The sequence below is a fragment of the Tiliqua scincoides genome, chromosome 4 (genome assembly GCF_035046505.1).
Source record: "Tiliqua scincoides isolate rTilSci1 chromosome 4, rTilSci1.hap2, whole genome shotgun sequence".
Taxonomy (NCBI): Eukaryota; Metazoa; Chordata; class Lepidosauria; order Squamata; family Scincidae; genus Tiliqua; species Tiliqua scincoides.
The window spans coordinates 155,512,888-155,537,671 of NC_089824.1; the positions used below are offsets into that span (position 1 = coordinate 155,512,888).

General features: G+C 41.9%; 1 protein-coding gene across 4 annotated transcripts in view; it reads left to right on the top strand.

The window, feature by feature from the left end:
* Positions 1 to 24,471, top strand: part of SSBP3 (single stranded DNA binding protein 3) — a 189,607-nt gene extending 165,136 nt beyond the window's left edge. For 2 of the 4 annotated variants that reach the window (XM_066623116.1, XM_066623114.1), the window contains 12 exons: positions 431 to 490; positions 4,647 to 4,713; positions 4,814 to 4,890; positions 11,176 to 11,264; positions 11,418 to 11,466; positions 11,865 to 11,900; positions 12,749 to 12,803; positions 14,484 to 14,554; positions 19,424 to 19,502; positions 20,720 to 20,748; positions 21,115 to 21,216; positions 22,445 to 24,471. In XM_066623116.1, the coding sequence (XP_066479213.1) occupies positions 431 to 490; positions 4,647 to 4,713; positions 4,814 to 4,890; positions 11,176 to 11,264; positions 11,418 to 11,466; positions 11,865 to 11,900; positions 12,749 to 12,803; positions 14,484 to 14,554; positions 19,424 to 19,502; positions 20,720 to 20,748; positions 21,115 to 21,216; positions 22,445 to 22,474 (744 nt within the window). In that variant the 3' untranslated portion in view covers positions 22,475 to 24,471. The remainder of the gene's footprint in view (positions 1 to 430; positions 491 to 4,646; positions 4,714 to 4,813; positions 4,891 to 11,175; positions 11,265 to 11,417; positions 11,467 to 11,864; positions 11,901 to 12,748; positions 12,804 to 14,483; positions 14,555 to 19,423; positions 19,503 to 20,719; positions 20,749 to 21,114; positions 21,217 to 22,444) is intronic. The other 2 variants (XM_066623117.1, XM_066623115.1) reach the window with 1 other exon arrangement.
* The last annotated feature ends 313 nt before the right edge of the window (positions 24,472 to 24,784 follow it).

Here is a 24,784-nt window from a genome sequence, read left to right on the forward strand (position 1 = left end):
TGTATCTGATGTTCAATCAGTATTCTCCTTGTGCTAATTTTAGAAGCTGTATCTAGTCCTGTCAAAATGTATGAAACCATCTTAACAATAAAAGAAATAAAATTGCGACAAATGCCAGAGACTTAAGAGTCTTAATATTTCTTATTTATCAACAATTGGTTACTTTTTGTTTCCAAGAACTGCTTTTGTGTAAACACGTCAAATCTAATTACAAGTTGTGTGGAATGCAGTGCATTAAATCTTTCACCCTGTTGTCCAGGAGAACACTCAAAATGTTTAGATGTTTAGCTGGCGTGTGTTGGCACGGGGAGGATAAGGGAAAGTACAGTCAAGGCAAGCAGTTGAGATGCAACAGAAGGGAAGTGGCTATAATGGTTACATCTGCATTGGAGGTGTACATTGTAACTGAACTAATTTTATATGCTTGCAGCCTTTTATGTCACCAAGATACGCAGGAGGTCCCCGGCCCCCCATCAGAATGGGAAACCAGGTATCGTATTTCTTCTGTTTTCATGCTGAGATATTTTCTAAAGCACAGTTCAAGCTAAGATGTATGTGAATGAAAGAACATACTTTTAACATGAAGTTTGTAACAAGTTTTGAGATAACGCTCTCATTTTCTCAAGGGGCATTTAAGCACATTTCATCTATGATAGCCTTTTGCTGATGACATATGATTACATAAGCATAATAAAAAAGAAGAAGGGGAGCAGGAAGATAGATAAATGTATTGTTCACCTGTAGGCAACCCACTTGCTTTGAGGTCATGCAAAGCAAGCTATAAGAGGTGCACAGAAAATTTACAGAATTACAGTTAATAATAAGTCCACAACTGCAAAGTGTATTGGGCTATGCAGTCCTTCTTTGGGGGAGTATCTAAATTATAAAAGTTACAATTATTGTAGGAGACCAGTCATATACCCATTTTACAATTTTAAAAAATGCAAACAAATAGTGCTAATAATAAGCTTTGTACACAATTAAAATACTTTTATTACTGTGTGCCAAATGAACCATTTATAGTAAAAAGTTGTGATATCTGGCACATGATTATCTAGAAAGCTTGGTTAACTGGCTCAGTGAGCTCACTAATCCCAGTTTCTGGTTAGCAGCATGCTGAAGACTATGGAAGGCATTTGGGAACTTTCCAAACATTTCTGCTGTGAAACTGACAGTATCCCAGTGCAACTGACAGCAACTTTCTAATACCCAGACAATTATATTGGCAACCACTCGATTCCAGGGATGCCTAATATCACAGCCTTTACTGTAACTACTGTTGGATATTTGAAACGTGATACTTGCTCTCTTGTGCGTTGGTATTTGTGTTGTCAGTACTTAAACTGAGTTGAAAATGTTTCTATGAGTGGACTCGAGTTGAGCTTGAGTTGAGCGCTGTTGCTGCCTCAAAAGACTTTAACTGAGAATATATTCATACCAACCCACTTAATCAGCAATACCTTCTTCCATTTCTCTTTGATACCGTGCTGTTCACTCTATGCAGAATATTCTATTCCTGTTCACTTCAGTGTGTCTTCCCTGAAGGGGGGCAGAGCTCAGTGGTTGATCATAGGCATTGCTTTCACTGTGTCCCAAGTTCTATCCTCAGCTTCTCTGGTTGGGTCAGTGGCAATCTCCTACTCCCACTCACTTGACAGCTTAGGAAAGTAGCCAAATGGGACAGGAAGTGGTGATGAAGCCCCTGCCCCTTTCCTTGACTTTCAGCTGCTCTTGGTGCAGCCTCTTCCTCTGCGGAGGTCCTGTTTCAAATGAACAGGAAGAGCAGAGCTTGCAGGAATTCCAGCAAGCTCCACTCTTCCTGTTTCATTTGAAACTGGACAGGCATAGAGAAAGTAGTCTGCACCAAGAGTAGCCTAAGGTGAGGGGAAAAGGTGAATGGCAGACTAGGCTCCTTTCCTCCTCACTTCTCTATCTACTTAGTGGCAGAGATCAGTGTGAAGTTTTCTTTTTTTGGGGGGGGGGGAGCAATTCTGGGCCCCCAAGCATGAATCAGACCTGCTAAGGCAGGGGTGCAGTTATAATCTCACTGAGAATATCTGATGTGTAGAGGTGTTCATTTCCACAGAATAGGCTTACTTCTGAATAAGGTAAATAACACCATTTTCAAACCTAGTATAGATAGTGTAGTTAGGATAGGATCAGCTGTTTCTGGGACTGTCCCAGCAGATTGACAATTCTGTGTGATGCACAAAAAGCAAACAAAAAATTCCTGGTTTTTGATGAGCTTGTGTTTATGTAAGGGACCCCAAGGATATTTAAATATTAGATGATATTTTATATGCCTCGTATGATTCTGTTGTTCTGTATTTATTCTTACTTAATTATTTCCAGTTGAGCTTGAATCATTGGTCTTGTGAACACAGAGTTGAAGGGATTTATATTAAAACTCTTGCCATTTCATAAATTTATGGATTTCATCTTTTAAAAAAGGCACCTCAGCATGTAACTTACTTGCACACACACATTAAAAAATGGTAGTGAAAGAAAGTAAAGTTCTCTGACTTTTGCAAGCAAAACTGGAGTACCATTAAAACATGGAAAGTGAATATGGGATTGTGTGACAAACTAGTTTGTTTAAAGGTTTCAGATATCTGATTTGCATGCATGACTCTAGGTTACAACCAACAGCTTCCATCTTGAACAGTGATGGTGTCTATAAAGAATGGTATCTAGTTTTGTATCATATTTTAAAGAAAATGTCCATATTGCAAAGCTTGCTTACCATTTGACTCCTTGTTTGAGAGTGAGATGATATCGGTATTCTGTCTCCTGCTTTTATCAGTACGTGGAAGGCATCTTATGAACTTGAAAGATTTGTTTCCTAAACGGAACATGCCTTTGAATGAAAAGGAACATTATGAATTCTGCAAAATGAGTGTATGTGTGTCCTCTTAATCTGTGTATGTGTCCTCTTAATCTACACACATTTGTTTAGTAAGAAATGAAGGGAAAACCCTGTAATCCTTGTTGATGAAATGTTGGATCCACTTGCAAATATACAACTTTAATATATTTGCATAGCATATTTGCTAAGGGTATACCATTGTTTTTGTCCTTCTTCTGACAGAACCTGTTTGGTCAAAGACCATAGCTGGAGAGGCAAAAAAGGGAATGTCACTGACCACAGAGGCTCTATCACACTGCCTTTACAGCCTCCAAAAAGCTAAATGTCTGTATGCAGCCTCACTTTTCACATAAACAGCGTTGAGGTGGTCCTTTCCTCTGCCTCTTAAATTCAGATTGTGAACATCTGCTTTAACTAGACAAACTCCATTTTCCATATGTAGCAAGAGCGAAGTTTCAGCTGTATCATATCCCTCTCTTTAGTGGATTAAATTAGTTTGCAACACTGTGTTTGCTGTTGAAGGCATACAATGTAAATAGGCAACAGAATGAGGTATGGTTTGTCACTGATTCAGTAGATTGGGATTTTGTTTTTAAATGGAAAATCATAGAAATGGATTATAGAGCCTCTTCCCTGAATGCTAGTATGGATTCCTATTCATGTCCTGTGGGTATCAAACATGATCCCACTGATGATGTATGGTGCCTGTAGTGCTCCATCAAGATTATCCTGCCTAACACTCTGAAAAGTACCTGTGTGTCTTGATCATATGTTCGGTATTTTTCCCCCAACCTATGACCTCTTTTCATAGTGTGGATCTCTATGACATAAGATGTTTATATAAGAAGTTAAATATCCATGTTGACTCAGATTTGTCAAATTTTTGGTCCTCCCAAGTAATCAAGAAGTGCTGGAAAGATGGTTGGTAAAAAAAAAAAAAAGGGTAGCAGCTTTTGGTTACCTGACATTGATTCTAGCAGTACGTAGACTATAATTCTTGATACTGTTTGTGAGGATCGTTTATAATTGGTGAATAATAAAAATGATGTTGGTAATCTGAATTGAAAGAAGCTTCCAAACCATTGCCAACATAAAATAGAGAATCTGTTGAAATTCCCTGAGATATTTTATGTCTTCTCCACATGAAAAGTGTGATTTTGTTTTTGGAAGCACCCACGGACAATATAAAAGGAGGTGTGTTATCCAAAGAAAGGCAGGGAACATTCTCTTGGCAAACACAAGTTCTCATTTGCTGAGCTACTGGTGGGGTAAAGGGCAATTCTTGGGGAAAATGAATGGGTGTGAAAAAGATGCATAACACTTATGGGGTTTTCCTATTTTCCCTGGCAAATGTCCACCTAAGAGTGTCTCTTATACCCAGTTTTACTTGCACCCATGCCCAGAATCTGGTTGTGGAAGGGAAAAATAGGCCAAGTATGGCCCAGGTGGCACTTCCAGGAAAACATGTGGTGGGATAATGCACTTCCTCCCACCTGCTAATTTACCTCCCAGCCCTCACATTCATGTTACAAGATACACACGGGACCGAGGGCCCAGTGTTGTCATTCGTACAGTGCACTTCTTTCCTTCTGTTATTTAGAAAAATGCCCCGTATCTTTGAGCGCTAATATTTTTTGTGTGTGGATTCACCGTGGTTGTATGGAATGGATATTCTGCCCACGACTGGCTTTTCTAGTATATAAAGTAAACCGACAGTGATTAGTCTTGCTGTGTAACTCCAGAGATTTGATTTCCAAAATTGATTTTGTTTCTTTTCTAGCCTCCAGGTGGTGTTCCTGGTACACAGCCCTTGCTGCCCAACTCAATGGACCCCACACGACAACAAGGTAAGGCATTGGGTGTTGTCTGTAGGCATGCCCTCTCTTTCCTTTCCACAGTCACATTCCTCTTCTGTAATAACATTTTTCTCTTTTTTTCTCTCACTAGGGCATCCTAACATGGGAGGGCCAATGCAAAGGATGAATCCTCCGCGAGGAATGGGACCCATGGGTCCGGGTCCACAGGTAAAACCTGGGCAGAACATTTCCTACCCTGTCCAGTGCCAAATAACAGCTTTGCTACTTTATGAAAGTGAGCAAAACATTATAAAAGCAGCCTCCAGGGGCTTGAAGAGTTAGGAGCACTTCCATTCCTTCCAAACCCTTTTCTCCCCACCATTAGCGGTAATGCATTTTACATTAGTGTGTTTACATGTGTCTGAAAAAATCCCGCCTTCCAACATCTAGTTATGGTTTCAAAGCTAAACATCCTCGTATCCCGTAGTTCATAAACCCTCTGCCCACCTCCACACGTTGCACCTTGGCTTTTGAAGCCAAATGGCCAGACTTCTACTTAATCTGAATCTTGCTCTGTCAGGAATAAATTGCCCAATTTGGGATGCCAAGCCCAAGAAAAAAAAAAATTGCAGGTAGAATGCTAAATGTATTTCAGTAACTTGTGTTTAATAATTAAATTAGCTACAATCTATTCTGTTTTTATTTGCCTCAGTCTGTACACTGGGGCAGACACCACATGGCTTGTAGGCCTCATTCAGTAGTCCAGCAATGCTTTCTCCCTGACCTTCATAGCCGAGTTCATTTGTCTTCCAAAAATCTGCTTTTTAAAGAGGAATGGGGGAAGAAGTAGGAGGGCTGAAGAAAGAGATGAATTTCCTAGGTGCATGCTGTGAATCAATTGCCTACTTCAGCTTTTATACAGTTCCAACTTGATGTTTACACCTCAAAAATTTGGACAGTTTTGCAGGATGCCTAAAGAGGCCATAACTACAGATGTCTAGTAACGTTATGTCTTTTAGGACTGATTCTCTAGGCTTGACAGTTCACCACCTGTAAGTTAGGCTTCCATAAGAACATATGGTCAAGTGCAAGTTTCTCTCAGCTGCAAGTTTCTCTCAGCCAATTATCTTTTTGTTTGCATTTTGGATGAATCAGAAGATTGAGACAGTATATTCATTTTATATGTAAATACTATAGTTCTGTTTTTTGTTTTTTTTTCTGCCATGAAGCTCAAGTCAGCATATGTGAAGTTGCCACATACAGGCACTAACCAGACCTAGACTTGCTTTTTTTCAGCAAGGTGGCTGAATGATGTGCCCTCAGACCATCCCCTGGGTTGCATGGGATTTGTGTGTCCATGTACTTGTTCTAGCATTGACTGATGGCACTGGGCCCACTGGAATGCACGCTTATTCTTTCACAGCCTTGTTGCTTATCTTTTCGCTTTGCCAATCCTGCTTGCTCCTTTGTTCTCTTAGCATGCTGACTTCTGAGACCTGACAACTGATATACTTCTCTTTTATATTGCTGTGTTAAGCCTTTTGGGAAGCTCAAGCAAGTTTTTTCTTATGATTACTTTTAACCCGTGGTCACTCTCTGCAGTGTGCCTGCAACCACATGGGAGAAAGGTCTTTTTGTGGCATCCAGCCACATGGTGAACCCAGTGTTGTAGCATCTGGCCATGGGGTGACAAGAAGGCATGTTGCCAGTCAGTAGCAAAGCCATAGTAAGTGCCAGAATAAGTCTAACCATGGAATAGATGGTGATCAGTTGCCACCACTGGTGAAGGTCACGGGGCCCAATCCTGAGCTGCTCCATTGCCAGTGCTGGGTGTGGCAAATGTGCCATAAGGCATGCCCACAACACCCTGCACTGAGTCAGTGCTGGCCGCACACTGTCTGGAGCGGTGAGAGCTCCTGGTGGGAGGGGTGGATCCTGAACTCCGTGTTGGGCTGGAAGGCCCAACACAGAATATTTGCACTGGCAAAATAGTTGATATAGACTTGAGAAGCCCCACTGTGCTTGGGGCTTTCCCCAGGGGGCTTTCCCCAGGGGCTTGGGGCTTGGGGCTTTCCCCAGGGGAAGATGAAAGTCCCCTTCTCCCAAGGTGACCTCCAGTGGCTGCCACAGTGCCGCAGGTTGCAGAGGTAGCCGCTTTGGCGCTGCTGCTCCTGGCGATGGCTGTTGGACATCTTAACTCAATTTACTGGGAAAGTCCAGTTACGCAGTTCAATATCTCTGTTTGAATAATCTTCATGCTATGATTTGGAGGGCTGGAAGTGTGCTGCAGGCTTGCTTATTCCCTCATCCCTTCTTGTGCTGGTTTCTACCTCACTTTTGGGTTGCTTTAGCCATAGTTTGCTGTGACAGCCAGTTTGGAACCATGATTTGAAGGTTAGCATTAATCATAGTTTGTTCAATTTGGTTATCATAGAAACCATGATTGGAGCAATCAGCAGACGGAAGAAGGGTAGGAAGGTGGGAGCAGACAAATGTGCAGCAGATTTCAGGTCCCCTCAAATCATGATTTGGAGGGCCATTCAAATTTAATCTCCCTTAGGTGTTTGAAATTACACTATAGAAAGCCAACTACACTTTGAACTGGTTTCTTAAAGACGGTAGGGGTTTCCACATCCCCCCTAATGAAACTGTGACAATGTTAGCGTATCATGGAATTAATTAAAATGACTGATATGCTTCAGAAAATGTGTTCAATACTGTGTGTTTTCTTAATATTTTCAGATTTCTCTACTCCACCTAGAAATCATGACCTTCTAAAAAATATTGGAGTGTCACTTTAAAAGACAAATGTGTTTAAAGCACCTGGGTTTCCTAACACAGAGATAGCTTCCATCAAATAATATCCTGTACAGGTCCAACCCTATTATACACAGATTTGACTCAACACAAACGGCCACTGCAAATGAGAAGGAATGTTCTGATCCCTGGAGAAGGGGAAAAATGCATCCCTTTAAAATCACAGTTTTAAAAAAACTGCCTTTCTTACTGTTGTAGAGAGACAGTCGTGCAAGCAATTGCAGGTATAACCTAATTATCCATGGATTTTTCTATCTCAATGCAATGAGGTCCTTTAAATTAAAGGAAAACAGGCATGTAACTATAGCCTCCTTAATGCAAGAGAGGGCAGCTGGCTGACAATCCATCAATCATTCTCTCTCCAGACACTTAGAACCCTCACTTCCCCCTGAGCACTTGAAAGAAAGATAATCACTTTGCTCTGGGTGAAGGGAGGTGTTGCTGGCTCAGAGTGAAGCCTTTCTAAGTGCCTGGAGAGTGATTGATGGATTGCCTGCTTAATGACTCTGGGTCCAATCCTATCCAATTTTCCATTGCTGGTGCAGCTGTGCCAGTGGGGCGTACACTGCATTCTGTGGTGGGGAGGCAAGTTGGATAGGATTGGGCCCTAAGTCTTGCATCACAAAGGTTAGCAAGGCTGTTTTTAAATCGCCTAGCAAAGGGACATTGTTTTTGTAATGGACTTGCTTTAATGTGATTTTTGCCATCCACCTGAGTTCTGGGAACAAAACCCTCTCGAATAATGAGACTCAACCTGTATTGTCCTTGGACTGTACTAACCATTGCAAAGCACTTTCCTCAGTAACTCCAGTCAATTTTGCAGTTAGGGTTCTGATGGTCCTACCAGAATGATCTAGGACTGTGCATCCTGTGAAGGGATGGGAAATTTCCATTAGGATAGGACTGGCAGTAGCTGTGGAGCTGGTAGAACAGCAGCTGATATTGGATAAAGTGCAGAGAACTGACTGGAGGTACAGTTAAGTTCTGGGGTGAGCCAAGAAAGTAGGCAGATAAATAGCAAGCTACAAATACTTCAGTACTGGCAGACTGTCTTTTGCCCAAGATTTTAGCGATGCTGTGATTGATTTGTTTCTGCAGAAAACTTTTAACATGGGTACATCATGTAGCTCACAGTGTATGTTGTATTTTTACAGATTAATCTAGATATAGTATTTGAGGTTAGCTTGTAGAGGAAGAAAAGATAAATCATTGAACTTCTTGACCCTGCTGCAAAGGGAAAACTTGTCCATTAGAAACCCCATTGAAGCTACACACCTCCAGGAAAGGAAAAAAAGTACGCATAATTGTTCCAGGCAAGAGTAGATTCCAATAGCTTTGTTATCTATTTTAATGGTCTGGCACTCTTAGTGATGGCTACATAGCTCTTAATAGTCCCTCATGTATGATTACAGCAGCTTGCATCTGTTACAGTTGCATCAGCCAAACAAAGAACTCTGCAGAAGTTCTGGATGTGCTGTACATCTTGGATAAACCAGGTGTTTCCCGTCCTAACCAAGCTGCATACTTGTTGTTGCATACTACTAAATGTATGCAAACCAGAAAGAGATTTACAGTGGTGCAAGTGTAATTGTGCAGCGATCACACAGTGCCTTGATAAGTTCATGTGTGAAAGTTGTGTTGTGATTTATCTCTGAAAAACTTTTCAGTGAACTTGCTCTGACTTGCTTTACTGGAGGCAAGAATTAGGAAAAATTGCTTTCTCCTTCTTGCAGGTACTGAGTCCTGAACAGCATAGATCCCTGTTGCAGGCCTGCAAGAAGCAAAGCTAAAACATGCCAATAGTGGAAGATTTAGATCATCCAAGTTACTTACTATATAGTGAGTTTTAATTTAAGAAGGCAAGTTGCTGGTTTCTTTTAAATTTAGGAATATGTCCACCTAGGATGCCTAGAATCCAGCTACTCAAGCATTGCTTGCCAGGAATGTGACTTCAGCTTGTCATCTACTCACCAGCATGCTGTTAGCTATAGTTGACCACACTTGAGACACCCAAACAGGAGAAGCACCCTATTCAGTCGGAAATGGTTGCTGAGAAACTCGTACTACCAAGTCATAGTGAAGTTGTCTTCACAGGCCCAGATTTAGGCATTTATTTCAGTAAAACTACATGTTAGGACCTCACGTCATATTAAAAGGATCTGCTGTAGGTTAAAAGTGTTTATATATATATATATATGCTAATTAAGAAATCTTAATGACAATATACAGTATTTTAACTTGAAAGTATTTTATAATGCAAATAGGCTTAGTGCAAAATGTTTATGTTTAGTAAGCTTTTTGAATAGACCATCTATGCATATATACAAATAGAGGACTTTTAGTATTTCTGTTTTGTTTGTCAGCTTAGGGCTTTGTCAAGGCAAGACTCGACTGGGCCTTGTCTCTTCACCATACAGGGAAACAGCTGTAAATTCTAGATCATAAATTGCACTTTTAACTACTGTAAATTACAGCCATATTTTTAAAGAAGGACCAGCTTTCAAGTTCCTCTCTTGAAGCATTGAAGAAGCATTGCTATGTGCCATCTAAATTGGAACCTGCAGGGCATTCATGTTTGGATTGGAACATCCAACCAGTTGAGTCTTCAGGAACCAAGGCAGAATCTAGAACCTGCTGACTACAGATCTAGATTTTCTGTCTCAGAATGAGGAAAAAGATTCTTCAGGTTTTCCTATAAATGCTCAAACATTTGCCCCTCCACAATAAACTGCCTTGTTGCATGGGCTTTATAAGTGTATCTGGTTGGTTTCCTTTGTGGCAGTTTTCTCATTTAGACCTGCTTTGCAAAGTGAGCTCTGCTGCTGTAGCATCTTATTTATGCTGAATCATTTGGAAAGGTATCCATAAGATTCAGATAAGCAGAAGTTTGGATACATAGAATAAAGATTGTATAGGACTATTCCAAGTTTGGTCTGTAGTAGAAAAGCAATGATTTTGGGTTGTTAGGTTAATGAGAAGTCATTGTCTAGCCTGAGAATGCATGTTGTCATCTTAGCATTTTGTTACTGCTGCTGTTAGGCTACTAGGGGAACTAAATGCTCTTTTTTCCAGAAGTCTGTTATGGCCCTTTGTGCTGTCATCATTGCCATATTCTGCACATTGCACCACTTGCTCATTGCCCTCTCTTTCTTATTGCAGAAAATTTCTCTCTCTTTCTGTGCCGTTCCCAACCAAACCATTTCCTCTTCTTCTTGTGCTCCCAGCCACCCCAACAAAGCAACTTCCCTCTTCACCTCTTCCTCCTTTTTTTGTTTTGTTTGTTTAGCTTCATGTATTAGGGAAGACTCTCTCAATCTCTCTTTTGTGTATTATTTTTCACAGCTGTCTTGCATACTCTCCAGGTGCAGTTACTTCCTTCTTGATCTGCATTGGCCAGTGCTAGAAGCCATTGCCCACAGGACTGTTCCTAGTGTGTGTGTGTGCACCATAAGATGGAGACTTGGTCGCTTCCAATATTTTTATTTATTTATTTTTTGTCTCTTCCTGGCAGAGAGCAAACTGAGAGATGCCACTACCCTGTTTTACATTTTTGAAGTTGCTAATTTTGCCTGTATGTTCATTATCATCATCTTTCTTTTTTTTAATTAAAGTTCATTTTCACAAACTAACCCTCTCGTTTTTGTTTGTTTTTTTCCTTTCTCTTTTCTTCTCCGGTTTCCCTTCTCGTTATGGTAGACTGATCCTTGGTTATCATTGCAGAACTATGGCGGCGGAATGAGACCTCCACCCAACTCTCTAGGGCCTGGCATGCCTGGGATTAACATGTAAGGCACCTATTAAGCTATTTCTTTTCCATGTAGTGTTCTCCTAATTCTAGATATGTACATGATTGCAGTTAAGTGGTTGTGGTGGGGTCGTTTACTTACATTCCCTTCAAATGTATGCATGCTAAAGCCTTGTTTTCTCTCATGCTATAGGGGTCCAGGAGCTGGTAGACCATGGCCCAATCCCAACAGCGCTAACTCAGTAAGTGTCACTTTTTAGAATGCTTTCATTCTTTTCCCTTGAACCTCCGAATTATTTTTCCTACAATTCTTAACACTTCTCTCACTGAGTTTCCTCTCAAACATGCTTTAGTTTACCTACTACAGTTCACCTTATCCTGGAAAGGAGGCATGGTGGAATGTACTCCGTTGCCCCTCTGTGTTGCTATCCAGGTGCTCTAAAGATGCTAAAAACTATAGGGCTGGGATATGATATGTGGATTATACTAATTGCTTTGATTATTCCTGGATGCAGGTAACACTGTAATTAGGAACGTGTTTTTACAAATTCCTAGGCAAAACAATCAGTACCTGAGGAATTTTTGCTCATGAAAAAGCTGTATTTCAAAAAGTTACACTTTTATTCTGATCTGTTTACAGATTCCATACTCTTCTTCATCGCCTGGTACATATGTGGTAAGTTTCCTTTTTCTATATGGTGGTGAAACACTGGATGATTAGATATCTTGGTATTTATACACGCAAATGTGCATGCAGGAGTATTCTTAGGATACAAGAGTTTGCAGTGCAGCTTTGTTGCTTGCCATGTGCTTCTTGGGCGACACCAGAATTCTAAAATGTCTGAACTATGGATGTAGTTTCTGAAAAAACCAGATAGGGTGAATAAGGCATAATAAAATAGAGGTGAAGATGCATATTAATGCAGAATTGGGAGTCACTCACACCCTTTTGAATGTGACTTGAGAGTATGGAAATACGTTAGCTAACCCAACTATGTGAGTCATGCAGTGGGTAACAGTGGGTTTCATAACCCATGTTAAGTGATCTTGAGAATATGCTCTGAAGTTTGGAGTGGTAATTTTAATTCACATTGATGCCCGCAGCCAACAAATGAGGGGGTGGTGAATATGTCTAATTGATCTGGAATAAGGTCATGATGTCATTAGCACATCTAAGAAGCGTGTTGCAGTATTTTGAATTTCCCATTTCCATTTGCATGTTCTGCAGTTACAGGCGAAAAAATGCCCCTTGCTATTACCCTGGCAGATAAACTTAGTATGTGCATCTTGCACAGATGTGCCCCCCTCCCCCGGTACTTCTCAGTAAAACCTTCATTTTTCCCAAGGCTTAGACAAAGAAATTGCACTTTGGCTACAAGAGTGCATCAAAGGTTTTAGCAGGAGATTAATGCTTGGCTGAATACCAAGGTGAGACATTGTTGCTGACAGCAGCAGGATCTGGCTGACCTATTGCAAGCTATGTTATCACAGTGGTTCCTGATGTGTGTTTAATCTTGTCAACAGGGGCCCCCTGGTGGCGGAGGTCCTCCTGGAACACCCATCATGCCTAGTCCTGCAGGTAAGAGGTGTGGGGGGTGGGGGAAGGCAGAACAATTTTTCTTCATTAAACAAAAAATGTTAGAGCCTAGCAATGGGTGGGTTAGTTGGCTTCTTTTGTCATTGGATTTGATTTTAAGGTAGTAGCGTGGTTTGCATGCTGCTGATATGCTGGCTGCTTTAAAGCAGCTGCTTACAATCAATAATTAAACTGATTCTTTTGAAAGGAAGGTAATTCTATCTGCAGTCCTTACCTCACTCCCAGCCATGTGTTGGACACTTGAGTACTGTCAGTGCTTAACATATGAGGGAACTTTCTCGGATATTAAGGGAGATGTGTGTAAAATAGTGGGTGGTGTGGTGTGAGATACAGTATTGGTGGAGCATTTATACATGCAAGCAGACTTTTCAGACTGGTGGAAAGCAGTTTGCATCATATTCCAACCTTGAGCTTCTAGTATGCAATACTAGGAATTTGACATGTTGGGAATAGATGTACCTTTATCCTAGTTTTATGTGGAGGGGGAGGCAAGAAGAAAAATCCTTTTTGTCTCAGGGACTTGCAGAAACCAGCTTGAATTTCTCCTTCTCTCTCTCTAAAAAAAAAAAAAAAAACTAAAATAAATTGGGAGAAAGCGTGTTTAAAACATCCTTTTAAAGCCCAGATCCAACTTACTTGTCACTCTTGCCCCTTTTTTAGATACAGTTTACCAATATTAAGGCCAGTAAAGGCTATGGAAACCTCTTTCTGTTAACAGGGGCAGTGCTGCCATGATGCTAACCTGAATGTCCAGGGTGTTTTCTGAATGCCTCTTAACAAAACAGTGCTCACTGAGGTGAGCACTGTTCCTTTCTGCACACCTCCCCAGGAGGCTGAGTAAAATCCCCTTCCCCCTCTTCTCTTTCCTCTGAGTAGAGGGGGAGAGAGAGAGAGAGAGAGAGAGAGAGAGAGAGAGAGAGAGAGAGAGAGTCTAGGCTGGTGAATTTTCCTGACAGGCCTGCAAGGGTGATTTACTGCACATTGTATGTGTCAGTGGTAAGAAGAAAGGGAGGCGGGGGATGCTCTGGGGAGGTAGCCATGCTGCATGTTACTGTGGTGTACCACAGCTGCAGGGGTGGAGCTACAATGTAATATTACCACTGCCTTCCTGCTCCTGCATTTTTATGAGAACTCTGACCTACATTTCAGACTAGGTCATAATAAAACAATCCATATGTTAATGTAGACACAGCTCTCCCCTTTTTATTCTGTCACTGTGGCCAGCTTGTAATTTGTGTGTGTGTGTTTGTGTTCCGCAGCTTGATTAAACACTGTGCATCTCCTGCTGCTGTGATCATGAGAAAAATATAGGCTTTTGAAATAAAATATCATCTGTGTATCTTTTTTTAATATGCTATGGTAAGATAATTGCATTGGCTAATTTTGAGGTGTTAAGTGACAATGGTAGCAAATTATCTTTCTGCAAGTCTTCCTGGTAAGAAAGCCCCAATATTCTTGGTTAGCTGCAGAATTCTTTTCACAGCTGAATTTCTGTGATTAAAAACTTTGTGAATCTTCATTAAATACAAATTAGCCAGAAAATGGTACTTAGAGGGAATTTTAGGTGATAAAATACAAAAGAATGAGTTCAAGTGGCATGAGTTTGTTTTAATTAAGAAATGAATTAATCACCCTGACTTAGTGGGTTTCACTGTTCTACAGATTCGACAAATTCAAGTGACAACATCTACACAATGATTAATCCCGTACCGCCTGGAGGCAGTCGGTCAAATGTAAGTCTGCTTTCTAATAATTTACATATCAGATACCATAACAAATCATAATTAACTTCATCAGTTGAGGGTAAAGCAGTTTAATTGATTTCAGCCATTTGTTACAAAACAGAAATAAAACAAACCATCAAAAAGTGATTAACTCTTCAGCGACTGTTAATTTTTTACGCTTATTAAAACAGCGACGTTCATGCGGCTCTGGTCAAGGCTGTGTCATGCACACTGCTGGTTAATGGTCATATTTAAAGGGGACGCAGCTTAAGCCTACTCCTACCTTTAATTGAAACTGATTTCAAGGATCTGTTCTTCAGATTTCTTGCCAGGCTTTTAGAAAATATCTGCAGCTTTTAGAAAATATCTGCAGCTGCTTTGAAGTTTCTTCAGAGTTATCCTAAGTGGTTGTAGCAGGTACTTGTGCATATGTTTGTCAGATATACCTACACCATTTTAGCTGCTTCACCTTAAAATTATGCTCTTCAGCCATGAGGCCACTAGGCTCCATACTGAGCCTCCTGCAGTAACAGAATTTGTAGATTTTTAGGCTTGGCCCATATTAAACACCACTAGCTGGACAGGTGCCAGGTAGTGTCCTGTCTTTTCTTGCCCATTATCTTTGAAAGACTATGGGTGCAATCCTATCTTGTGCTGGAATAGGAAAGCCAAGAGGCTTGTGCTGTATCCAGCTCAGGATAGGTACCCAAAGCAGCTCAGCCAGAGGTAAGGGAAAGCTTTTCCCCTTACCTCTGGGTAAGCCACCCTTGCACCTATGGGTCTCCTCGGACTTGTGCCACCTCCCAAGGTGGCACAAGTCCAGGGAGAGCGGAGCGACTTGAAGCCTTTCCAAACTCCCTGGGAAAGGGAGTTGGGATCTGGTATAATTGCCAGATCCCAGCCCCGTCTCCCACTCCCCACCCACCTGCCCCAGGACCGCCCACCGCCTGCCCTTCCCCCACCCCGGAACGCCTCCCTTCCGCCTCCTCCCCTCCCACCCCAGAGTCTTGCATTGGTTGAGCTCAGCCAATGCAAGACTCAGAGCCTCTGTCAGTGCAGAGGATTATTCCAGCCTCCGCAGGCCGGCACACCTCCGCATGCCAGCCTAGCTGACTCATGAGGAGGCACAAATGTGCCTCGTGGCATGTTTGAGACCCTCCTGGACTGGGCAAGGGACTTGCGCCAGCCCAAGTGCAGCTCAGGATTGTGCTTCGTGTCTGTCATCAGGGATGGGCACTTGAGTCATGCATAAATGCTGTTTTTGATGACTCAAGTTGTGCGTGTCATTGACCCTGACTCAACCTGTAACTCAGAGGCAATGACTCGAAAAAGACTCTGGACTTGAAAATGATTCGAGTCCTCTGCGTGTGTGTGTGTGTTGCAGTTTTTTCATGCTTCTGTGTTGCTCCGAAGACCTTGTGTGTGGTCCAGAAGCCAGCCTTTAGACCAGCGGCAGCAGCAGATGTGGTGGGAGGGTAGGTTTTGGTTCCAGGAGGTGAGGCCTCTGGGGTTGAATGCAGGAGGCAGGCTGTGACTCACAACTCGACTCGTTTCTCGAAATGACTTGGCCTAGGACTCAAAAGATTCAAACATTTTCACCAGTCGAGTTGCAGGGTCGCCGACTCACGACTTGACTCATGACTCGAACTTACTGACTGGACTACATTCCTGTCTATCACTGAAATGAGGAGGCTGGTTAGAAGGAGGTTGAAAGGGAAGGTAAAAAGAGTCCAATCTTTCCAGAGTGCATGGAGGCTGCTTAAAACAACAGTAATAGAGGCCCAGCAGAGGTGTATACCACAAAGAAAGAAGGGCTCCACTAAATCCAGGAGGGTCCCCGCATGGCTAACAAGCCAAGTTAGAGAGGCTGTAAAGGGCAAGGAAGCTTCCTTCTGTAAATGGAATTCTTGCCCTAATGAGGAGAATAAAAAGGAACATAAACTGTGGCAAAAGAAATGTAAGAAGGTGATACTGGAGGCCAAGAGAGACTATGAAGAACACATGGCCAGCGACATTAAGGGGAATAATAAAAGCTTCTTCAAATAAGTTAGAAGCAGGAAACCTGCCAGAGAAGTGTTTGGCCCTCTGATGGTCAGGGAGGAAAAGGGGAAATAAAAGGAGACTTAGAGATGGCAGAGAAATTGAATGAGTTCTTTGCATCTGTCTTCACAGCAGAAGAATTAAGTCAGATAGAGGTTAAAAGAGAAGATGTTTCAGACCTCATTGATAAATTAAAGATCAATAAGTCACCGGGCCCTGATGGCATCCACCCAAGAGTTATTAAGGAATTGAAGAATGAAGTTGCTGATCTCTTGACTAAGATATGCAACTTGTCCCTCAAAACAGCCAGAAGATCGGAGGATAGCAAATGTCATGCCAATCTTTAAAAAGGGAAAGAGGGGGGACCCGGGAAACTCTAGGCTAGTCAGGCTAACACCTGTACCGGGTAAGATGGTGGAATGCCTCATCAAAGATAGAATCTCAAAACACATAGACGAACAAGCCTTGCTGAGGGAGAATCAGCATGGCTTCAGTAAGGGTAAGTCTTGCCTCACGAACCTTATAGAATTCTTTGAAAAGGTCAACAGGCATGTGGATGTAGGAGAAACTGGGACATTATATATGTGGAGTTTCAGAAGGCGTTCAACATGGTCCCTCACCAAAGGCTACTAAAAAAACTCCATAGTCAGGGAATTAGAGGACAGGTCCTATCATGGATTGAGAACTGGTTGAAGACCAGGAAACAGAGAGTGGGTGTCAGTGGGCAGTTTTCACAGTGGAGAGAGGTGAAAAGCGGTGTGCCCCAAGGATCTGTCCTGGGACTGCTGCTTTTCAACCTCTTCATAAATGACCTGGAGACAGGGGTAAGCAGTGAGGTGGCTAAGTTTGCAGACAACACCAAACTTTTCCAAGTGGTGAAGACCAGAAGTGATTGTGAGGCGCTCCAGAAGGATCTCTCCAAACTGGCAGAATGGGCAGCAAAATGGCAGATGCGCTTCAATGTCAGTAAGTGTAAAGTCATGCACATTGGGGCAAAAAATCAAAACTTCACATATAGGCTGATGGGTTTTGAGCTGTCTGTGACAGACCAGGAGAGAGATCTTGGGGTGGTGGTGGACAGGTCAATGAAAGTGTCGACTCAATGTGTGGCAGCAGTAAAGAAGGCCAATTCTATGCTTGGGATCATTAGAAAAGGTATTGAGAACAAAACAGCTAATATTATAATGCCGTTGTACAAATCTATGGTAAGGCCACACCTGGAGTATTGTGTCCAGTTCTGGTTGCCACATCTCAAAAAAGACATAGTGGAAATGGAAAAGGTGCAAAAGAGAGCATATAAGATGATTACGGGTATGGGAGCCTCTTCAGCCTAGAAAAGAGACGCCTCAGGGGGGACATGACTGAGACATACAAAATTATGCAGGGGATGGACAGAGTGGATAGAGAGATGCTCTTTACACTCTCACATAACACCAGAACCAGGGGACATCCACTAACATTGAGTGTTGGGAGGGTTAGGACAGACAAAAGAAAATATTTCTTTACTCAGCATGTGGTTGATCTGTGGAACTCCTTGCCACATGATGTGGTGATGGCATCTGGCCTGGATGCCTTTAAAAGGGGATTGGACAAGTTTCTGGAGGAAAAATCCATGATGGGTTACAAGTCATGATGTGTATGTGCAACTTCCTGATTTTAGAAATGGGCTATGTCAGAAGGCCAGATGCAAGGGAGGGCACCAGAATGAGGTTTCTTGTTATCTGGTGTGCTCCCTGGGGCATTTGGTGGGCCGCTGTGAGATACAGGAAGCTGGACTAGATGGGCCTTTGGCCTGATCCAGCGGGGCTGTTCTTATGTTCTTAATCTCCAAAGTCGACTCTACAGGCATGCAGGGAAGGTTAGACCGGGAAGGAATTAAGCGTGGGAAACAAAGTGGGCCCAGAAAGTGACTTTAGAGAGGCATCTGTTACAGTCCTGAAAGCTAAGCCAGCTTGGGCCTGTTAGTACCATCAAGGAACCTAATGTATGCTTAGTGCAGGGATGCCAACCAGTTGGTCCTAACAATAACTTGACTGTCAATTGAAATGTTCTTCCAGAAGGGACTCCAGGATCCTGGATTTGCAGTGCTGCCAGTTACGTTGGCAGACCCGGTGGCTCCTGGGGCTGGGTGACATCACAGAGAAGTGTGGCACCCACCCCACCCCCGCATGCATGCATGGCCCTTGGCTCTGAAAATGGCTCCATTTGGAGCCAAACAGAGACAAGTGCGGGCGGGCCAATTTCACAGTGCCACACAACTGAGGCAAGCACTGTCACCCCCTCCCCCACGTCCACTCCACCACAGGGCGCACTGAACCCCCTGACACTGCTTTAGCTACCCAACACAGTGCTGTTAGAACTTCCACTCTTTAGTCTTCAGTTCTTCTAATCCTCTAATTGGCCTACAGCAAGCAATCCTATGTACATCTGGAGGAACCGTTCATAGTAGCATGAATCAGTTTGCCACATGTATGAGGCTGTCAGTGTACAAAAAAATAAAGTGCCTTCACTGTTTTTGTTTCAGCACTGACTGAAAACTTTGCTTTAGTTAACCTTTTCTTGTTTGTTTATCACTGTTTATTGTTGCTGGGTTTTGTTGCTGTTCTGATGATATCTTGGTTATGCTGCTGCTGTTTCATGGAATTTTTTTTAAACTGTAACACTATTTTTATTGCATTTTAATCTTGTTGCTAGCTGATTTGAGAACCTCCCTGATGAGAGGGGAAAGAGTGGGATATAACTATTTTATTAAATAAATAGATGTTGACGTGATGTTGATGTTGATATTGTGATGCATCCTAACTGTGCTAACCTGGTTTTCCCCTCTCTCTTTTTCAGTTCCCAATGGGACCTGGGTCAGATGGCCCAATGGGAGGTATGGGCGGAATGGAGCCCCATCACATGAATGGCTCATTAGGTAAGAATACAGGAAATAGACAGAATAAGCTTTGTTGAAAGATACCAATAAATAGAATTTTCTGCTTTTTGGATGTTCTCTACCCAAGACATCCCTGCAATAAAGAAAAAGAGAAATTCTGCTTGGACAGCTTGTGGTTTAATTGCATAGAATATGTAATAACAAATGGCTGTTACATTGTATTTTTTCATATGCCTGATTCAGGCAGAAAGCATTGATTTGTTTGTGTGAAATGCAGATTTTTGATTGGAACGTTCAGCGAAATGATTGCTTTTAAAGATATGTTACAACTAGTTTGGATGCCACGTGTTCTCAGATTGAGAACTGGAGGAGGGCAGAGGCTGTCTTTCACTGAGGCACACATTGCTTTGGTGCAGTTAATGCTCCCTGGATTTTTAGAAGTTAGAAAGAGAGCCTTTCTGTTGACCTCCTTTGCCCTTGTGTCTTGCAAAATTTTTCAGGAGATGCTGTCTGATCTCAAAATCTACAGGGCTCTGTCTGCCGGACAGTTTGTGGTTTTGTTTTGTTCCCACCTTGTTTCCAGAAGTCTGGGACTTGTTCTGTGTTACTAACCCACAATCCCCAGTCTTGGGATGACCTTGCCATTCCATACACTCAGAGCATACTGGAGTAGCAAGTGAGCAGGGCCTACTAGTCATAGGCTTGCAAGATTCCTGTTGATGGATATAGGGGGAGAAGCAGAATGAACCTAACTGTGGTGTGTGTGTTTTAATTAAAGCAGCAGAAAGACCCATTAACCTCCTATGCTTGCCTTATACATCTTGCTGAAGTAGAGGTGCTGTGCTCCATCTTGATCAGTGTCACAAAGCACGTGGGAGGGAGCCGAGGCCGTAGCAACTCGATTAGGCCATTACTCTAGTGCCATGCAGGAAGGTGAGCTGGGCTCTGCTCCCGGGAGTTCTCCGTGCAAAGGAATGGCAGCTGAGGCTTCCCCCAGCATGTCCCTTTCTAGAGGCAAATGTTAAGAGGTTTGCATTAGCCCAGCTGTGACCTGCAGCTCACTAATGTACTGCCAGCTGCTTCCCGGAAGGCCCGGCCATTGCTTCTTGCAGAAGTGTCTTGTTTCTGGATGATGGTTCAGGGGCTAATGCTTCAGTACAGAATGGGGCAAGCAGTTGAGAAAGGAGCTGATTTACAGCACAGAAATTTAACGCCTCAGACTAATAGCCGACTCTTTTTTTGTCTTCTTTCACAAGGATCAGGAGACATAGATGGACTTCCAAAAGTAAGTCTGCATTTTGATGGCCATACATAGCTATGTCTTGTTCTTCCTATTAAGTGGGCAAAATGTCAGGGATAATATGAGCCTGTGGGTAAGAGCCGGAAGGGGTGTTGAGACTATCACTGCCTGCTTAGGACAGCAGGCCTTTATCAGGAAAGCTTCTGTGGCTTCTATCCTTGACTCATCAAAGCAGGATATTTTTACTCTCAGCTCTGTGAGACAGTAAAAAAAAATGCTATAATTTTCTCCTACACTGAAACTTCAGATTTATTCATCCATGTTTACTAGTTGTAGAACAGTATGTTTTGTGCAGTTGCTAGTTCTCTCCCTCTCACTCTGTGTGTGTGTGTGTTTCTATTTGAACCACAGAATTCTCCAAACAACATAAGTGGCATTAGCAATCCTCCAGGCACTCCACGAGATGATGGCGAACTGGGAGGCAACTTCCTCCATTCCTTCCAAAACGACAACGTGAGTCACTCTTACACCAACTTTTAATGGTAACGGGTTTGAATCACATAACCTGTTAGGCTCTTGTAATCTATTGCTGGGAGGAAATAGTTGATATTGCAGAGAATGGGAGTGAAGTGAAGTGGGGGTACATGATCATAGAAAGAGAAAAGAAGCATAGAAAAAAGGCAGGTTTGACATTAATAGAACTGGAAAAAGACACAGAGTGGGACAAATAAATATATCGTGATATGGCATTCCTTTCAAATGAGGAGAGGACAAATGGTTCCAAGCCAAGATACGACTGTGACGGAAACAGAAATTATGAGTCATTACAAAGAAGCAATGCAAGCAATTTGGTTACCATTTAACAATGCTAGAGCCAAAGGGCAGAGGAGCTAAGGAACACGTGAATTTGCAGCACTTACAGACAACAATAGAAGTGTGTGTAGGGGGAGGAGGAGTTTGACATTGTCACACTTGATATTTCCATGAGGGTTTCATGCTGTTTCCCACACAAGTGCTTTCCAAATAGGAAAGGAAGCCCCCCATTTATTATTATTATTATTATTATTATTATTATTATTATTATTATTATTATTATTATTTATTAGTGCAGTGGTGTTTTACAGACTCATATAATCAAAAGGCATCCCTGCCCTTAGGAAATCTGAGTTTAGCTGGACTCAGGGGGGAGGGATGGGTAGGAAAAGAGCACAAGGGGACCTAATTATTCCAGTGGTTTACCAATTGATGCGTTAACACCAAAGTAGTCATTGTTGCTGGTGGGGTTTATGTGGCCAGGTGGTACTTGGTTTCATGCCGTGTGCCTTTGAGATCAGCCCAGCATGATTCTTATAAACCTGTATTGGCTTTTGTGGGGCTAGTTGTGTTCCATTCCCCCTCCCCCGCATTGTATTTTAGCATTATGTATGTGTGCATAAAGGATGCAATCTTAACTTTTTATAAACTTGCAATCCACCATGCACTGGTGGGTTTTTACCCCCCAACACTCTTCTCCCCCCACCATCAGCAAATGGTGGTTATGGAATGAGAATGGATAATAAATTAGTTTCCAACAAATTCTCTCTCAGTGATTTATTAGAGCCAATTGTATCACTTTATCGTTTTCATAAGCCAACATCTTTCATATCCCATTTCCTCAGTTTCCGGTCTTGTACTTGCCTCGTTCTTACTCTGTGATTCTTTCTCTCTCTCTCTCTCCCCCCTCCCCTCCCTTCTCTTCCAGTATTCTCCCAGCATGACGATGAGTGTGTGATTTCCCTCCTCCCTCACCCCACATCCTCTTCTCCAGGATAAAGAAAAAGTCGGCTGCCATTTGGAGGATCTCAAGAAATTATGCAAGAAGAGAAGCTAGGTGTGTTTGGCAGGGAGACGTGCAGAGCTGGGGACCCACCCCTGATTTTTAGTTTCATGCAATAAAAAGGCTGAACTTTTTATTCCATAAAACAATGAAGGACAAATCTTAAAATATTTCAAGACATGACAAGATCCTTCTGCAGGAGGATTTATTCTCTGTACATGACACTTTTTTGTTGTTGATTTTTTGGAAACAAAGGAAAGCCTCTAGCACCCAATTCCAAACTCCTTTGCTTGATTATTCTTTTAAACCTGTTGTATGTTTGTGCTGTGCTACGCAAGGAAGCTAGTCTAGATATGAAATCTCATGTTGTCTCTGTAGCCATTAAAAAAAATTAATAAAACTGGACCGTTTTTTATAAATTGGTGGGTTTTGTTCAGAAGGCCTTTTCCCGACTCCACCTCTTTTCTCTCCCCCCACCCACCACGCCGCCACTTCTTTTTCTTTGGTTGGTTTTTTTCATTTTATGTTTTGCAGCACAACATCTTCTTCTCCAGCAAGAAGATCCAGATGGAAAAAGTTTTCCTCTGCCTCATTTCTAAGTTGTAATGCAGCTGGCCCCCTTGTAGGATCACATCCTCCAAGAATTTAATTGTGATCTTGGTATCTGTGACTGTGGCATGCACTGTATTAGCCCCCTCTCCCCTTCTCCTCCTCCCAAAGTTTCAAAGAAATGTTATTAATTTCCCTTTTCAGAAACCTTAAAAGTGTCAGAATTCCTGGGGGTAGGGTGTGGAGGGCTAGGGTACTTGGGATTTTTTTTAATGCGGGGGGGGGGTGTCCACCAGAAATAAAAAGAAAAGGGGTTTAAAACTTGACCTGGGACTCGAAAACTGTGAGCGCAAACTTAACATTTGTTCTGTTTTTGATTTTTTTTTTTTAATGAAATGATGTGATCTTATTAGGGTTTCACTGTATATGCTCTGGAACTGGATGGAGATATTTTTAAGTAATTATTGTTGTTAAAATGTATACTTGCTCTTCTGTAGGCTCTCTCTCTCCCCCCTACCCATTCTCCCTCTTTTACTCTGTAATTAAAAGCAAAATTTAAAAAAATTAACCCTTACCTCAAGGTAGAGGTGACTACAGAAAAGCATACCATGTATAGTGAAACTCGCAAGTCTTGGGATCTCTGTACATTACACTCCCTTGTAGCTGGTCTTTGTTTTATATAAAAAGAAAAAAAACCTTCACTTCTGACCTATGTATTTCATATTATGTAAAATATTATCTTGCCCTGGATTTACCTACCTTTGTGCGGATTCTTGAGAACATTGTATCTTGTTTCAGTGTTTTTTCTTACCTTGTAGTCTGGTTCTAAAATTAAGCGAGGGAAAAGAAAAGTAATTATTATACATTGTAGTTTGTGTACGATATTTGTTGATAACGTTTTATTAAAGGGATGTCTTTTTTCCGCACCCCTTAAAGAAATGTTTTTTTGTTTTGTTTTTTTGTTTTTGGGTTTTTTGGGGGGAAACATTGGCTTGGTTTATTATTCTGACTGCATACAAAAAGAGCCCACAAACGCGATCGACAAACTTTTTTAGTAGTATAATATGAATTTTTTTAAGTATTTGCCTTTTTCTTAGGCATTTTAATTGTGTGTTCTCTTGTAGAAAAATGATGGGGGTGGGCCAAATGTTCAGTCTCGTTCGTACTTTACAGTCAGGATAATATTTTAAGACAAAAATAAAACATCATACCGAGATTTGTCACATTGCTAATGCACCCTTTCTATTTTTTGTTTTTAAGGGAAAACTGACGGGTTTCATTGTATTAAAGTGATAGCTAAATTATTGTCTTCATTGGTTTGGGAAGGTTTTTAAAAGATGAATCAAGACCCCTCTCTCTTCTCCCCACCCCCAAGCTGTAATAAATATAAACATTTGATTTCAGTTCCTTGCTGTCTGTTACTGGTGATTTGCCATAACAGCTATCTCTTTGCCTGTCATGGCTGTCATGATTCCAGAAGCAGTGGTAGTGTGGGTAGCTTTGTCCCTCTGAAGCTCAGATACAGGTTGTCATGAAGATTGCACATACTGGATTACTTTTTTTTTAAAGACATCAATATATTTAAGCAAATCCCTGTCTACTCCACCCCATCTGAAATCTAAAGTTGCATTCAAAAGTATCTTGACAAGTATATATTACATCTGACAAGGAGTACATCCAGGTAAGATTTGTGGCTGCCGGGCTGAAAAGTCCGAA